Source organism: Xiphophorus maculatus, chromosome 3 (genome assembly GCF_002775205.1).
Source record: "Xiphophorus maculatus strain JP 163 A chromosome 3, X_maculatus-5.0-male, whole genome shotgun sequence".
In the NCBI taxonomy this organism is placed as follows: domain Eukaryota; kingdom Metazoa; phylum Chordata; class Actinopteri; order Cyprinodontiformes; family Poeciliidae; genus Xiphophorus; species Xiphophorus maculatus.
This window is the reverse complement of record NC_036445.1, coordinates 28,722,767-28,739,982: the sequence shown is the minus strand read 5'-3', so window position 1 is coordinate 28,739,982 and position 17,216 is coordinate 28,722,767. Positions and strand designations below refer to the sequence as shown.

The window sequence follows — 17,216 nt, the reverse complement described above, 5'->3', positions numbered from 1 at the left end:
TCAATTCCATGTGGGGCCTGAGATCTCATACTTTGATCTCAGGCCTTATTATTATTATTATTATTATTATTATTATATACTTGGGATCATGGCTCAGATTAAATACACCAAAAAACTTGAAAAAGTAATTGCCTTACACTGAAGAGGATTTGATCTTGATAATGTGCGTTTCAAGAAGCCAACCACAAACAGACAAGTGAGCAGCCTGTTGGCTCCAGATCAGCAGGATTCATGTCATGAAGTAACTTTTTCACTCGCCAGACATTGAACCAACAGAGAACTAGATTACATCACAAGTGGTAAAAAACCAAGAAATGTAGACGACTTGTTAAATAGTACAACTCTGGAATGGAATCCATCTCTGATATTTAGCAGTGTATATCAATGGGGTCAACTCCATACACTTCATTCATCTAATCATAGAACAAAGTGATTACACAATTAATGAGTAGTACAGGGACGCTCGCTATTATTCAGTTTATAGAGTGAAAGTCAGTTTTCCTGACTTTTTTTTTTCCCCATGTTTTGATTTGAAACAGAACAGATTCATAAAAGCTATAAGGATTCAAAATTTACTCAAATTTAAGATTTACACTTATTTTAAATAAAAGTATATGCTATATCATGAGATTGTAAAAGTGGTACTCATTAGACCAAAGATAGAAAAACTGGCCTTTATTTAGTCTTTTTACATATGGCTTTAGCTTTTCTTTTATTACAAATAAGTTTTACAAAACGATTCTGAGGACTTCTGAATCAAGCAGAGGTGGAAAACAAAAAAAAAAAAAAAAAAAAAAACTAAGAGGCTGACAACAATGACGCGTTTGCCATCAGATGCCCCCAACTTTCAGCATGACTGCGGCTGAAAGACAGCAACCGGCCGTAAAAAAAAAAAAAAAAAAAGACAGCAAGAGAACATTTTGTCGACACACGGCAGCAAAACGGACGAGACGAACAAGATGGACAGAGGTGGTGACATTTTTTTTTCCCCCCAGAATCACAGGAAGAAAAAGCAAGAACCGCGGAGTCGACGCGAGTCCCTTTCCTGTGCCCGACGAGGCTCATTTACATCACGACAGTTTACATCTCATAGAGCTTCCAGCCGCTGGTCTGAAACCACCGACATCAGAGCAGGTTAAAAGAAGGCCGGTTCACCCCGTTCGGCCCAGTGTTGAGAAACAGTTACTCTCCGCACAGTGAGCGGCGCTCGTCAGCCGCCGCCAGAGATTTCTAAACTTCATCAGTATTTTTCCTACAGGTCTAAGGACTAAATTACAGCTCCTTCAGTTATTTGATTCAGTGGAATTAGAAGACATTATCAGAAAGATCAAATGCATACATAGAAACCATCAACACCCCATCACATTAGATTGCACTGCATTAAAATTTCAGTTTTCAAGGATCCACCAAACTGGCACATGATGTGTATTTAAAAAAAAAAAAAGAAAAAAAAAGTTGTTTTCGGACACGTTTTTTTTTTTTTTCCCTCCCTCCTGGTAAAGTTCGTCAACAGCGACCGTCGTTCCAAATCCCTGTCCTAGAAGGTGTTGCATAAGCAGGATGTGAAGTCTCTTGCATACGGAGGCGTCTCATGTCTCTCTCCTCGCCTTCTTCTTCTTCGCAGGTTTGGGCACTTGGCTCTCTTCGATTTTTTCTGTGGAAACGAGGCAAAGAACACCTTCAACGCATGAGGCAGAAAATTTTATCACGGAGAACTAGTCGTTTTGAAAAGTTGAAGCACTATAGAACTCTTGGATTACAAAAAAAAAAAAAAAAACGACTTTCTGTGATTTTCTTTTAGTTTTGCAATCTTTTGGGAACAAGTCTGACTTTTCAGCATTTAAAATGCCTGATCCAAGACATTTTGTACTTGCCTGACCAAATTACCCCGACTCCTATAATGAGCTCAGCAGATGAGCAGTTCCACCAGGTGTTTTGCTAATTGCTGCTGGCTAGTCTGAAGGAGCTGAGTGGAGAGTTGTAAAGGAGGGCCGCTCTGTGAGGCAGAAAGCTGGAAACTGAGGAGGAGCTACGTCTTAAAGGCGGAGCTAAGTCCTGCCAGGTGTTTGGCACAGGTGAATGGTTGCCATGGGAGATTAAAGTATTTATTGAAAATTTATGAAAGAAACACTCCAGATACGTTATAATGTAAAACAAAAAAAAATAAGTTGATTTATGATGATACTGTCCCTTTAATAACTCTTATTAATTGTCTTACAACTTTTCTTTTTTACCAAATAGAAAAATTTAAGTAAAGTTGATTTTTAGTTGTTTACTTTGATAACAAAATTTACTGATTCGTTAGTTTTTACTTAGAAAAAGGTATGACTACACTGCAAGTATAATCAAAACATGCCTGAACAGCGCCCCCTTGAGAAGCATTGGACCAAGTGCGACGTTCTTACTTTGCTCTGTCGGAGCAGGAAGGTTGTTCTGCTTGTAAGCGGGCTCTCCATCGGTTGGCTTCTGTGGCACTTGTGTGACAGGGGGGTTCTGGGATATGGTGTTCTTCACAGGTCGATCTCCTCTCGCCTGTTCAGAGAAGGGAAAGAAAAACTTTCACATTATTGTTGGGGTGGGGGGAAGCTGGGGAAGAAAAAAAAAATCTGTTCAGACTAAAGATGGACCAAAAAACATTCTGCTTGCGACGGTTATGGCATCTGATCTTATTTCAACCGCCTGTTGAACCCAGATGAGCTTATGAGGGAATGAGCCATTAACACGGCTTATCCGATCCCGTGTCACCTCCTGCCCCGGCGGCCCCACTGACCTCCACGGCAGCTGCCTTAACAGGCTGGACGGCAGCAGCGTTCTCCTGACCAGGTGGCGGCTTCTTCGCCGAAACGGCAGGTGCTGGTGCCGCTTCCTTCGCCGGCTCGTCCGGCACCTTCACAGGACGCGGGACAGAGGAGGAAATTAAATTAAACTCATTGGGAAATTTAGTCAAGTACAAACAAGGTCAATGATACCGTCTGATTGACTCCACAACCAAAATGACCTTGGAGCCGTCTGAATTCCTCTAGAGGTTAGGGTTTTATCTTTACCTGGCCAGGTGTTCCTCCCTCCTCGGAAGTCTTCTTCTTCTTCTTTTTCTTCTTCTTAGTTTTGGCCGCTCCATCAGTAGTGGCATCACCTTTGTCCTTATCGTCTTCGTCATCCTCCTTTAAACAATGAAAGGGACAAACAAACAAAAAAAGTCTAACAGCCAAACAAGCAGAAAAAAAAACAGCGCCTTGTGAAGGTACTTGGAACTTCTTCTAAGTCGTACGTTGTATCAATTTAGCTTCTTCTTCAAGAAGTTAGAATACACCCGAGTTACTTTGGAACTCAAAACTGTAATGAATTATATTTGGAAATGCTCTAATTACTTTGGCAACTTTTAGACCCTACATATATTAAGATGTTAAAAAAAACACCCATGGGGATGGAGATGGTTTTTGTATATCAAATGTCCAGTTTGCCAGGAGTTGTTTTATTTTGTTTTTTGGTTTTTTTTTGACAACTTTTTGAACTTGTATGATCAGATGAAGTTAACTTTTGTATACATTCAAGTTGCAAGAAATTACCACTTATTATTTTGCCCATATCTTTGCAAGAAATAAAACATCAAGTCGGAAGAGAGTTCAGGAATAAACCACCGATTTCCTGGACCTTATCTAGTTGTGTTGACAGTAGCAAAGCACTGCATTCCTTTTTCTTTTATATATCAAGAGTACTTTTAAGATTTAGCACGTTATGTTGACAACTTGGCAGCTAAAAAAAACGGTAGTCATCGTCAGAGAGTAGTTTTTTGGGGGTTTTTTTGCCCTCCAGCAGGAAGCTGGGTGGTTGGATCTTGTGTTCCTGACGTCACGCTGCAACGTGTCTATATTGGGTTTTTAAAAAATATAAAATCTCTTCATGTACAATGAAGCTCATATATTATAATGTAGCAAAATATGGAAAGGTAGACCCATCATTTAGTTGTTCATAGTTTCCAGCTGACTCCCATCAAGTTAATAAGGATGGTGTGTGGACTCACAGCCGCTGCGATCAGAGCAGCCGTGGCTGCCTCAGGGAGGGGCGGCTCCTGAGGCCCGGCCGGCTCAGCGGTGGGCTCCTCGTAGTTCCCCCAGGCTTCAGATGGAGCGTTCCAGTCGGAGCTGGGGTCGGCTGAACCTCCATCTGAAAAACACATAGAATCACATTGACCGGCTGGATCTTAACCACCATGGTACGTTACTTCAACAAGAAAGGCTTTAAGAGAAGGAAGGAAAGGAAAGGAAAGAAAAATAAATAAATAAAAACACAGCGTACTGAGTCCAGACCACTCATCGTCCACTCTGCGCTGACTGAGCCAGGTCAGGTCGCTCACAGGTTGGGCCTCTACAAAACGCAACCAGTTCATCAAATAAACAGAGGGGGGAAAAAAATACTTTGGAAGACTGCGCCATCTAGTGGCGAGTCACTTTACAAAATGAGCAGCAAACTTACGAGGAGCTCCCAGACCGGTTAGAGATACCAGATTGAGTTCTGCTGAGGGCACCGGCACAGCCCATGATTCTGAAACACACACACACACACACACAGTGAAGCTCAATTCAGCTACTAAATGACTGAAACTCAACCAAGAAATCTGCTTGGCTACATTTGTATTTTCGAGTGGGTCAGGGATAAACTCTACAGACAAATATTAAAGGGTCTTGGGCTCAAACAGGTCTTCCAAATGGACAATGACCCAAAGCATACAGCAAAAAATGATTACAAAGCGTCTTAAGCACAACAAAGTCAATGTTTTTATTAGGGCTGAAACGATTCCTCGAATGATTCGAGTACCTCAATCATTAAAATTCCTTGAGGAAAATGTATCTGCCTCGAAGCTTCGTTAAATTATGTTTAATGTAGCGCACCGTGTTCCGCCCGGATCATTATTTGTGGGGGCAGCGCTCTTACTTCCGCCTATGAGTTGTTGTGAAGTGCTAGCAGGATGGTGGTGAATTGTGCGGCGTTTTGTGAGAGTTTGGGGACAAATAAGGATCGTTGAATTTTGCAGAGCGATGGTTGGAGTACGACAGATGTTCTGCTGTCGGAACGATAAGAATACGAGAGAGAGAGAGAGAGAGAGAGAGATCCGATTCCTCTATTAATCGTAAAAATATTCTATAAAGTACTCGATTACCAAAATATTCTTTTACAACAGCCCTAGTTTTTATACATCTCCAATACAAAGTCCTGATCTCAGTTCTATGGAGAAGTTGTAGGTAGATGTGAGCAGGTGTGTGAAAGCAACACGGACTCGGGTCAACCTGTTCTGTCAGGAGAAACGGACCAGAACTCCAGAAAACTACTGAGGAAGGAAACCCATAAAGTCATACTGTTTGTAAACCTTTGATTTTGAACACACTAATAAATAAATTGCTACCATCTCTCGTTCTTGTAAAACAAGAGAAGCTTCGTCTGATTAAGTCTCTTGATTTGGTTAATTGTATCAAGGAGGATAAGAATAAAGACAATATGACTGTGAAACGTTTTAGACGTGTTTAAAACAAGTAACATTCTATGTTAGATTTCTACAGGGAATCCTCCCCAAAATCTATCTTATTTTGTGCCTGTAGTGCAAAAAATAAATAGAAAATATCTAAAAATTTCTAACAATTAATATCTCCCCGAAACAATGTCATACCAAGTAAAAAATAAAGAAGGAAACATGTTTACCATCTGAACCTGCTCTCCATAGTGAAGCCGTTTGCCTCTGGGTTGTCCAGGAGCTCGTCTTTAGAGCAGCGCTGTGTGGCGCGACCTTGACCGCCATATCAGCAGCGGCGGCGGCCGCCTCCGGCACCACGCTGCTGTTAGCTAACAGCAAAGGAATAAAATGAAAAAAATAAATAAATAAAAAGGAAAATTAAATAAAAAAAAAAAAAACACTGAAAACTGCACTGGAAAGGCTTCAGATTTCAAGGACTTGTGTCTATTCCCCTACCTAAAGCTGCTATGGCAAAGGGTTGAGAGGCTGAGTCAATAAGTCGTCAAAGTGAGACGCTTGTGCTGGTAATTACCTTGAGAGACAGCAGCTTCAGCCTTCTCTGCCTTCGCTTCGGCGGATTCTCCTGAGAACAGAAAAAGGTCAACAAAGGTCACGAGCGCCATCCAGGCGAGGCTGTTTTCAAAGGGTAAACACACTCGGCCGCTTCAGGGAACGCTCACGGAAGATTTAATTCCCCATGGTAATCTTATTTTTAGTACGCCTCATCAACAGGAGACCAACCAGGGAGAGGCGAAAACAAAACAAAAAAAAACACACACAAAATAACTTTCAGGTGAAACCTTCACATTTCATCTTAAATCCCAGATAACAAATGTAACCTTTTTTCTTCTTCTGGCTGGCAGGAGGTGCAGGTGGCGCCGCCGAGGCTCTGGGCTGCTCCGGCGGAGCGTTCACAGGTGTGTCTCCTCCTCCAGGACTGGCGGAGCCGTCGCTCGAGTTCTTATCTTTCTTGCGCTGCTCGCGTTTCTCCTTGTTGCTGACCTTGGTCTCCCATGTGCCTGAAACGCACACTTCACAGCGTCAGAGGGACTGATTATGGTTCAGAAAGAACATGCGGCTGCAGTTACGCGTGAAGAGTGCTGAAGCGTTTAAATTTAATGCAAGACTTAAAAAATGAACTCATGTAATACAGATTTACATCCATTTACCGCTGACTAAACAATTATTTTTTATAATTTCACCTTCTTCTGGTTCTTTGCCATCCCCAGTTGCTGCCTTAGTCTCCTTCACAGCTGGTTTGGCCTTCTTTTTGGACTTCTTTGTCTGTAAATATGCAATATGAATAGTGTTAAAATGTATCATTTATTACACAGGAACACGAAAAAGGAAAAACATGAATAACACGGTGAGAAGGGGGAAAAAATCCCTCAAATTCATAAAGACTGTCCTAAATCAGGTAATGTACTGAACCTCAGATTTCAATCTATGGACTTTCACAACGTGGAATGGACTTTCCTGCTGTGTTTATATGAATGTACCAAAAATTGCGAAGCTCTTCTTAGTAGGGTGCAACATTTGACGCAGATGTAATCAGGAACAGAAATGTTTCCCATTCAGAAGTACCTCTGCAAAAAAAAAAAAAAAAAAAGAAGTACCTCTGCAACCTTGTCGGTCTTGACTTGCGGTGGGGGAGGCTGGTGATGTGGCACTCTCTCCTCACACGCTGTGGCTCCTTCCTGGGCTTCAGCAACAGCTCTCCCGTTCGGCTGAGCTTTCTAAGAATATACAGAAGAAGAAGAAATGAACGCCACAAAGTCTCTCAACAGTCAAACCAACATTCAGTTGAAAATAAGAGCTTCAAATAGAGCCAACTCCCTCTTGAGCCAGTGGCTAGCTAGGTTAGCCGTCACATTTGCTGCAACTGTCACCGTGGCCGTTAGCCTGTCAACTAGCCCCGCGGACGGCGCGGCTCAACAGCCCCGTTTTCATTCACCCACCTTCTCTGCCTTCTTCTTCTTTTTCTTCGGTTCCTCCGCTTTCACGGGCTTACTGGCTCCTCGTTTTCCCTCGACCCCGTCGTCCACAGGACTTACAGCGGGTCGCTTCCTGAAGATAGTCCGGCAGACTGAGGCCCACAGGGCGACCATCAGCAGAAGCCCGCTGCACGCCGCAAGGAGGATTATCCATGGCGGAATAAGCTCCGGCTTCAGTCCCACGTCCACGCCGAATTCGGAGCGGAGCCACTCCAGGCCTTTGGTCAACAATTCATTCAGACGGCTTGTAAGCAGCCTGAGCTGCTGAGAGGCCGCGTCCTGCCACTGCTCCATCCCTCTTTATTTCAGACAACAGACTGATTATTCACGCTGCGCTCACCGCTACTCGCGGAGCTAGCAAGCCACGCTAGCTAAAAATAACGGAACAACTCCGACATGATGGCAAACAATGAAATCATCAGCCAGCAGCATCGGCCAAGATGGGGACGCTGCTGACTCACAGGACCTTGAACGCGCTGCCGAGAGAGAGTATATCAGCTAACTGGCCAGTGAGCCAACGGTTATCATTATTAGCTTATGTGCCCTTAATCTGAGCAGCACAATATATCTAATGTGACTGACTGCGCGAACCGCAAGTTCACCTCATATGGCTCCGTTATGGCTGGGGAAATGCTGCGTTCAAGGCAGTAGGAAAATCAACATTCCAGGCTGTGCGTCGTATAAACAAGTCGTAGTAGTGTAGTAGGATTCCAAAAAAAGATTTAATAAGTTTTAAATATTGCTCCAAAAAATATATCATTAAAATATTTCGACAAAGACGGGAAAATATTTGCATTAGAGACTTGTCCTAGATTCGTGTCACTAGATTCCTCAGCCCAATTATTTTATTGTACAAAAACAGCCACACATAATATGCCGTTCTGTTTTCATAGCTTTTACTTTTGAATTAAGTTTGTCACCCAGAGACATTAGTATAATCATATACTTGATTCAAAAACAAAACCCCCCAAAAATCTACACCAGCTGTTAAATGGGACGGTGCATGGACCTTAGTTGAGGCACAGTTTACAAAAAATAGTTTGAAGATATTTTTATATATTTAAGAGAATTGCTATATTATTTTCCTTCAGTATTGTTTAATGTTGTTGTGACCAAGAAAACATTCTAATCTATTATTATTTTTTAAATGGGCATTCTACATCAAGCCAAAGAACAAGCTGAAAGCTTACAATTTCGAACAAAGTCACAAAGTGAACAAGCCAAAAAGTGCAAAGGAACCTTCTAAACAAAAGAAGCAAAACACCATACACAACTTATTTACATCCAAGTTTATTTTGAAATTCCCTACTCCCCCTGTACAAGAAAAAAAAAAACTTTCCACAAAGGCAGCAGTGATCTGTCAGAGATAGTACTTTCATAGGGAAGGAAACAAAATTGTAACCACAGTGTCTTTTTCGTCCTGTTCATATGTCTACTGCTGTCATCTTTGGCTAGGATTTTCGGCTGACAGCTTCCTGGCAAACCCAGTTCCTGGGAAGCGAAAGGTTTAAGCCAATAGAATAGAGCGGTGGGCTTTACATTTTACAGTGCCAATGCAGGAATGTTATGGACCTCTTCATTACCGCAAAAAAAAAGAAAAAAAAATAATATATATATATACTTATATATATATATATATATATATATAAAATTTAAAATATGCAGTTTGTGTTCAGAACACAAACAAATATTAACTAATGGGGAGACAGAGACCATATGTTGAATTTAATAAAACTGGACAAAAAAAAATTTAATCTACAAAAATGGAACTAGGTAAATATTACACAACAACCTTTTTTCCTCTTTTTTTTATTCCAGCTTTCAGTCAAACCTCTACACAAAACCAAAATTCTTGGTTTTAATTGCTAGCAGGAGTTTTTGTTTAAGGATCTGTTTAGAAGAATATAGTGGCACGTAGAGACGTGAGATGCAGGTGTTGGCTGTGGGGAGGTGCTGGTCGTCTGGAGGCCGGATGGTAATGGAGGGCATTGGCTGGAAGCCTTCCTCGCTGGCTGGCAGAGAGGGGCTGGACGTCCAGAAGTACACCTGATGACCAAACCAATGTGTTATTAAAGGTGCGGTATGTACATTTTATGTTTTTTTTTTTGTTACACATTTGTCACCGTCTTGTGACAGTGTAATACGAGATCTAGAAACATTGCGCTCCTCTGCCTTATATGGACCTGCCATCATCTGCAGAAATTCACTGCTCAGAAAGAAACAACCAATCAGAGACAGGAGGAGGGGCTTAGCGCTGTCAGCCACCCTTGTGTACCTTACTTTGTGCTACAGCTGGTTTACCACAAAAGAAGCCTGCCACAGATGCTAAGGTTAGCTTGCAAGGCCATCGTTAACAGGAGATAAGCAGTTTTTCTGTAATGGTAAGCTGTTTCTCTGCCATTAGCACGTTCACAAGGTTGATTGACAGTGAAAAGAACCTCCTCCTGGCTTTGAATGGTTGTTTTTGACCAGGAGAGATGTATTTTTTCAGACCCCAATTGTAGCATAGATGAGGAGGAGGAGCTCTTCCTCCATCTTTTCACAGATTATCTGTCTCATATTTTACTGTCATGACATGCTGACATTAAATCTGTAAAAAATGTTTTTGTATAAGTCACATACAGCAGCTTTAGCTCAAATGGGTTTTATTTGACTTTAGATTGTAATTAAGCTTAATTCCATGTGGATTTGGTCCATGGTTGTGAAAACGAAACGCGTGTCCAAGACGAATAGGCTTAGACCCCATTTATTTGTCGTACAGTATCCCAGGAATCATTGACCAGTATGCATTAGGTTCGTTTGATGGCTCCACACAACAAATTATAATGCAGTTCTTGGAAACAGTGGTTCCATAACGAAGTAGTTCAATCATTCATAGGAAAGTTCAAACCAGTAAAGCATTAAATTTGGCAAGAAAAATGCAGACACTTTTTTTAACTGCCAAGTATTAATTTCCCATTTCCTGTATATTGATAGCAAATGTGATGCATTTATCTTGAAGTTTTTTTTCAACTTATTTACTTGTATAAAAAAGCCTATTGGCATACTACTACTGTACTACTATTTTATTCTGCAAAAAACATTTATTCAGGCTGTTTTAAGCACATTCAGCTAATAACTGAGGTTCACAAAGATTGAATGCTGGTTTTGCAGTGCATCGCAAAGCTCACTTTTGATACAGAAGCAACATTTGAGGAAAATCACTCATGTTTACTGAACTCTTGATCTTAACATTATTTTATTAGATTTTTAAAAAGCAATTATTATTTTAGAAAGTGTTTTAAAACGGCAAGAAAACTTCACATTTCTAAAAAGAAAACCTGAAAAAAAAATGTAAATCTCCCATTAAATCAATTTATAATCATTAATTCATGGTTAATTTAAGGAAAAATAAGAAGAACTTACCAAATCTTGCCTCTCAGTCATACTCATCTTTTCTACTATGGACCAAAACCATCGTTTAAACTGGAGTAGTTTATCTGCATTTTCCCCTGTAAGACCAATAAGTGTTTTTGCTTAATACGCTGTGGCAGAAACATTAAGAAGGAAACCATCATCAGAGCGGAACCAGGTCCATTGTAGGCTGCAGCGAGCGACAGACCTGATTCATCGTTGAACGAAGTGAAGCTGATGAGCATCTGAACGTTGACTTCTCCACAGCCGTTAACCAGCAGCCGGAAGTCTTCAGCCGTCAAATCCTCCAGGGCGTTTTTAGGAAGAACGTCCAGCAAACCTTTCCTCATCGCCTTTCAAAGAAACAAAGGAAAAAGATTTTTGGTGAATCACACCACCTTTGCCCCCAAACTAAACCCCACCGGTCTCAAAGGCGACATCAGTGTTTGACTCACGTGGAGCGGCTGCTCGGCCACCACCAGCATCCTGTGCTCCGCGTACTTCCTCACATACTCGTAAACGTTGTGTGGAGTTACCGGCATGTTGACCCCGCCCGACAGCAGCTCAACCTACACGATAAACAAAATGACTAAATCAACGATCTCAGATGTGTTTTTATTGAGATGACTGGTTTCAGGCAGGCTCAGTTAGTCTTTACTGATGTCTTAATTAAATCATCATTTAATTTCGTTCATGCAGTTCAAACTCAGAATTTATTTCATACTTTAACTCCAATTTAAATATTTTTTTAGTTTAGCTTTGATCACTTTTTTTAATTGAGATTTTTACAGTTTTTATCTTTATAGTGTTTAATGTTATCTTCACTGAGTTTATCTTGTAGCATAAGTGTTTTTATCATTTTTGAAACCTTCAAGATTTCTTTTCCACATTGTATGAGTTTAGCTCAATACATTTTCAAATACACACTGAGAAAATAGTTTCAACATTTCCTGAGAAATTCCTAACACTATAGATTCCAACAAAAATTCATTTTAAATTCTTTTTTTCTTATTATTTTACCATCATTTTTAAATGAAATTGGCAGTATGAGACATTTACTTTTTGTTCCACTATTTCCCACAAATCACTAAACCACTAAATGCTGAAGTCTCATTGGATTCAGGAGCAAAACGACCAAATGTTTAGTTTTAAACTTAGTAAAACCAACAATCCCGTTTCAAACTTCAGTTATATTTAAGCAGTATGTGCATCTTTGGAATCTTTATCTTAGTTTATAACAAAAATAGTTGTTTGATTGCTTTGCGTGTACACCAAGTTGGTTTAAGAACCATGAACCTAGATTAGAACCCAAATCTGAAGCGAGGCAATCTACATGCCAAAAACAATGCCTATTGTTTTTGAAAGAGCGTTTATCTGGAGTGTCAGTCATAACATCAAAAATCTAAAAGTCAACGTTTGACAAAAATTAAAGGGTGCCACTTTAGAGCACAATCAAGTAAATATGTTGACTTCCATTGTTATCAATATGCTATAAATTTCAAATATGACTTAAAAGAAAATTGACTTTGTAATTTAACGCCTTGAAATTGGGTCTCTGTCTCTATAAAAATAATCCTGCTCTTTCTGAAACTCTGCCTTCAGGAAGTCATTAAAACATGGCTCCTCTAATAACCCTTTAACATTTTTACCAGCATTTCACTGAGAAGTAGCTCCTATAATGAGCTCAGCTGATGTGCAGTTCGACCAGGTGTTTGCTAATTGCTACTGGCTAGTCTGAAGGAGCCGAGTGGCGGAGTGCAGAGGAGGGCTGCTCTTGTGAGGTGGAAGCTTAGAAACTGCAGCTCTGAGCTGCACCTCGAAGGCGGAGCTAGGCCCAACCAGTTTTGCACAACTGAATGGTTGTCATGGGAGATTAAAGGCTTTCTAAAACATGGATGAAAGAATCAAGGCAACTCGCCAGATATGTTTTTGTTGAGGGAATAACTTTATAACATTATGTAAAGCTAAAAAAAATTTTTGATTTTACATAATATTGCCCCTTTAAAATTGTTCAACAAGTCAAAGATAAAAGTCAAAGTTCTTCAAGTTTTAAGTACTTTTTTTTTTTAACTTCTGAAACTATGACGACTAGCTGCTCCCTTAGTCAGGCTGTATATTGAAACGACATCAACAGAGGCTGGTACCTGTCCCACCCCTTCCTCCTTGCAGAGGTCAATAGCGAAGGCCAGATCCATGGCAGCAAACACAGCGTCTGCTTCTCCCGTCTGCGAATGGCGGATCAGCTGCCGTAAGCTCTCGTACATGACCGGGTCAAAGAACGCAAAGTCGTGCCAATTCACCTGCAGTGACAGATCGCACATATGTTTGTTGTTTCATTCAGAAGGATAAACAGATGTGTAGCAGCTGCAAACAGATAAACACAGCAAAAAGCTTTCTACCTTTCTACCGAGCAACACTTTGATCACGTGTCTGTTCAGCGTGATTGGACAGAGTTCATTCTGCAGCAAGCAGAGCCCCAATATTCTGGAGGGAAAGAAAAGTCACGGATAATTACAGGTGCAACATTTCCACCTGACCTACAACGTCATGGAATTCAGTTCCTTTCTCATTTACCTGCCGATGTTCCTGAAGCAGTTGAGTCTGGCCTCTGTGTTTTTGCCCGGTCGGGGGGAGTAAAAGCCCCGCTTGCCGGGCTGGTAGAAGAGGGGGGCGTTGTCGTCGCCATCGTCCGGATCGTCCAGTTCCATGTCGACGACGCTGCGCGTTGAGCCGTGGCGCTTCCGGTTATCCTGCTGCTATAACAGCAAGGAAACGCCTTGTTAGTTTTGAAATCTCGGATAAATCACACTTGTATTTATTTCTTTTTTACAAGTGATGGTGAAAAGGAGGGAAGGCTTAAAAAAAAAAGGGGGGGAAAAAACGGGTTACCTGTGCTTTTTCAGAGGCTTCAGGGAGGCCCAGGTCCAGGATGCTGTCAGCACCATTTTCCCTAAACAAGAAGAGTTTGATGTTGGTTAAATGATAAAAATCAATGTAGAGAACATCTACATGGAAGAGACACTGCTGTGATTTCTACAGGGTTCAACCGGTTGTCCTTCAGTAAAATTCAAGCATTTTCCAGTTAAGTTTTCAAACTTTTCCACACTTTGGAGATTAAAACAATACGTGAACAAAACAAACAAAAAAAAACACAAACAAACAAAAGAAAAGACTTTAAATTTACTATTATATGTCTGGCTCAGATTATTACTGTTAATATTTTTTTGGTGGTAGTATTCTACATTCAACAGTTGGGAAATTTTAAACTAAAATAGCACAATTTCAAGTTTTGAAACTTTGAGCCATTAGGAATAACAAATATTAAAAGAATAAAAGCAACAAATGTTCTCAGTAAATTTTCGGACGTTTAGCAAATACAGAAATAATTTAGGTGATTTTATCTGACATAAAACAAGAGAAGTTTGGTCTGATTTAACTTGAGATTAAAAAAAATGTCTGTATTTTTATTACTTGTATGAAAATATCTGGTATTACTAGGCCTGTCGCGATAAACGATAAATCAATTAATCGTCCAATAAATGAAAACTATTGACCTCATTTTAATTATCGGCTTTATCGTCTCTTCCGGTCCTTTTCTCTTTCTATTGATGACACTGAATGAAAAAAAAGGCTCAACTCCAGCTCTCTCCACTGACTCCCCCCTTCCTCATTTCCTTAGTGTAAAGCCCAGCGCACACTACAGATCTTAGAGCTGTCGGCTGATTGTCGGCCCATTTTCAAAACCTGACAGACCACACAGCCGACAGAAATCCTACTTGTAACGGTTCCATCGGGTTCGTTCCTGCCGTGTGGTGTCCAACAATGAGCACAAAATAATGGCTACAAGTTCAGTTAACTAATTTTAAAACCAGGCATTAATCAATGCTTTACTACAATCTACCTGCGATGCATGTGGCTAGTGTCAGAGTAAAGTCCTGACTGAATGAAAATCATTAGAACCTATTTATGTCAATTAACGAAGAACAGCTGAAAAGTTACCGGGTTTATCAACTGCAGTAGCAATTTCGCTCCAACTCCTCCCCTTGTCATTTCTATGTTCTTTGCACGAAATGTTGAATAAACATTAATGTTGTTTCCACATATTATCTCCAAAGTCTGGACTTCAGGTTGCCTGTGTCAGCTGTTTGGGATTCCCCTCTGTAATTTCCCCTCAGAAAGCACTGAGGAGAATTTGTGCTTTCTGATTGGCTACCTGTCACATTCAACAGGCTGCGTTAAGCTCCCAGTCGGGGAAAAACCCTGATTTAGATCAGAGCAGCAAAGATACCATAACACACCACACACTACAGGATGACAATCTTAGAACGAATAACGGTCTAAGATTGTCATAAGGGGAAAATCTGGGCAAAAAAATCATGTAGCGTGAATTATTGTATCAGGTAGTCGATGTGCCCATTTTCTCTATTTAAATCTAATTATTATTGAAGGGCAATATAGTATACAGACTTCATAATCTGCACTCTTTTGGTTGAATGAAGTATTTATTTCCACTTTGGCTTTATGTTGTTTAGTTTTTATTCAAGTACATTTTTTGTTAATGGGGACTGAGAATCCATTTTATTTTTGTTTTTGTTTATTTTGTTTACCAGTTCCAGTATTTAGTGTTCTTTTGAAAATAAAGTGTATCTATCTTTGGCAAGAAATCGCATGCTTTATTACATCCTTTCCATTAGATCAGTTTAAAAAGGTCTTCAAACAATATTATCGTTTATCGCAATAATTTTTGAGACAAATAATCCCTCAGCAAAATTTGTTATCGTGACAGGCCTAGGTATAACTATACACAGTACTTTCCAAGTTTAGGCTTTTAAGCAAACATTAAACTTGCACTTTATTACAAAACTGTGCAGATTGAATATCAATCACTTTCAAATGAAGCGCTTTCCAAATCTTAAAACATGTAGTTATGAATTGAAGCATTTTCAAGGATTTTAAGCACCAGTACAAACCCTGTCTTCACTACACGCCTGCTCCGCCGGGTGAGGTGGATTTACCTTCCATGTGCAATGAGAAGCTCCATGGCTTCCTCCACCCGGGCCCTCAGGGAATCCTCGCTGGCCAGCAGCAGCAGCAGCTGAGCAGGAGAAAGCTCCAGCAGCATGCCGGTGATTTTACTGGCAAACGCCTGCAGAGAAAAACGCACTAAATTACATCCAATCACTAAGAAATAATGCACAACTCTAAAATCCCTCCATATTTAACTAAATTGATGGATGATTACCGGTTGCATTGCGTGAACTCGAGGGTATAGCCGTTCACCAAGCGCCTGTCTGTGTGCAGGCAGGGGGTCAGGCTCGTCGCTGGGGTTTCCCTCAGAGGAAGGCCTGAACGGCCGGGTGTCTATCGACAGCTGCCTCCTGGAGTCCCTACGGACCAAAACAACGTCAGAACCACAGAAGCACCGATCTGATATTAATATCTGTAAAAAATAAATAAATAAAAATCTAGATCTGACATCAGTGACAATGGACCAGAACCATACGGGCAGATCTATTCACTCTAATTCTATGATTTGAACTCTGAGTAATATAATGCTTTATTATTTATTTTATGTTATAGTTAGAGTTTGTAGAATTCCTATTGGCACTTTCTGAGCCATTTGAAAGAAGGTTTGTTGTGGTTTATTTTTACATGTTTGACTAAGATAGTCAACCTAATATGTCCATCGGCTGTATTTGCAGCTTGTGAAATAAGCTAAATAAGCTAATGTGAAATGAATCATTCTGCCTTTGTTTTAAAATAGGAAAAAATTGTGTTACAGCAGTTAATCTCAACACAAGATGTCTCCGCTGCTAAAATAAATCCTCAATTGCCGGCTTACACTTGGAAAACCAGAAAAAACGTATTTCAAAATGTTCTTTATGGTTTGCTCTTAAAGCAGGAGTATATCATTTCATAAAAAATGTTTTGTACATGTTTGTTAAAACCATCACTCCCTTCTCCTAGAGTCAACTACAGAAATACGCCACTCGGTCAGAAACGACCAGGCAGGAGGAGGGTCTAATTGCTGTCAATCACCCTCTTGTCATTTACCCCTTACTCTCTGCTACCCTACAGGTGGTTTCCCACAGCAGAGTTTGCCAGGAATGCTACGTTAGTTAGCATGGCCACCGACAGTATGGCCAGCAGTATGTTGTTTTTCCACGATTAGCCCATTTAGCAGCATATACAAGGTTGACTGAGAGCGCTTAGGTCAGCCTCCTGGCTCTGATTGGTTGTTTTTGGTCAGTAGCGGTGCATTTCTTTAGATTGCAATAGCAGCACCGGGTGACATGGAGGAGTTTGATCTTTTCACAGATTAT

General features: G+C 40.5%; 2 protein-coding genes across 8 annotated transcripts in view; both read right to left on the bottom strand.

The window, feature by feature from the left end:
- Nucleotides 1-658: 658 nt before the first annotated feature.
- On the bottom strand, nt 659-8,132 carry LOC102233891 (protein LYRIC-like). The gene is made up of 13 exons (XM_005816550.2): nt 7,465-8,132; nt 7,123-7,242; nt 6,709-6,790; nt 6,346-6,525; nt 6,039-6,089; nt 5,695-5,835; nt 4,474-4,542; nt 4,297-4,365; nt 4,022-4,164; nt 3,045-3,161; nt 2,771-2,887; nt 2,406-2,532; nt 659-1,654 (listed from the first exon to the last, which is right to left on the bottom strand). Exons 1-13 carry the CDS (start codon nt 7,792-7,794, stop codon nt 1,590-1,592), a joined length of 1,611 nt encoding a protein of 536 aa, XP_005816607.1. The 5' UTR covers nt 7,795-8,132; the 3' UTR covers nt 659-1,589.
- A 642-nt stretch (nt 8,133-8,774) lies between these two features.
- The window catches only part of ubr5 (ubiquitin protein ligase E3 component n-recognin 5), a 49,020-nt gene continuing 40,578 nt past the window's right edge, over nt 8,775-17,216 (bottom strand). For 5 of the 7 annotated variants that reach the window (XM_023331262.1, XM_023331265.1, XM_023331267.1 and 2 more), the window contains 10 exons: nt 16,136-16,280; nt 15,909-16,039; nt 13,783-13,843; nt 13,468-13,649; nt 13,293-13,377; nt 13,038-13,193; nt 11,349-11,462; nt 11,102-11,246; nt 10,906-10,991; nt 8,775-9,546 (listed from right to left, as the gene is read on the bottom strand). In XM_023331262.1, the coding sequence (XP_023187030.1) occupies nt 9,334-9,546; nt 10,906-10,991; nt 11,102-11,246; nt 11,349-11,462; nt 13,038-13,193; nt 13,293-13,377; nt 13,468-13,649; nt 13,783-13,843; nt 15,909-16,039; nt 16,136-16,280 (1,318 nt within the window). In that variant the 3' untranslated portion in view covers nt 8,775-9,333. The remainder of the gene's footprint in view (nt 9,547-10,905; nt 10,992-11,101; nt 11,247-11,348; nt 11,463-13,037; nt 13,194-13,292; nt 13,378-13,467; nt 13,650-13,782; nt 13,844-15,908; nt 16,040-16,135; nt 16,281-17,216) is intronic. The other 2 variants (XM_023331263.1, XM_023331266.1) reach the window with 1 other exon arrangement.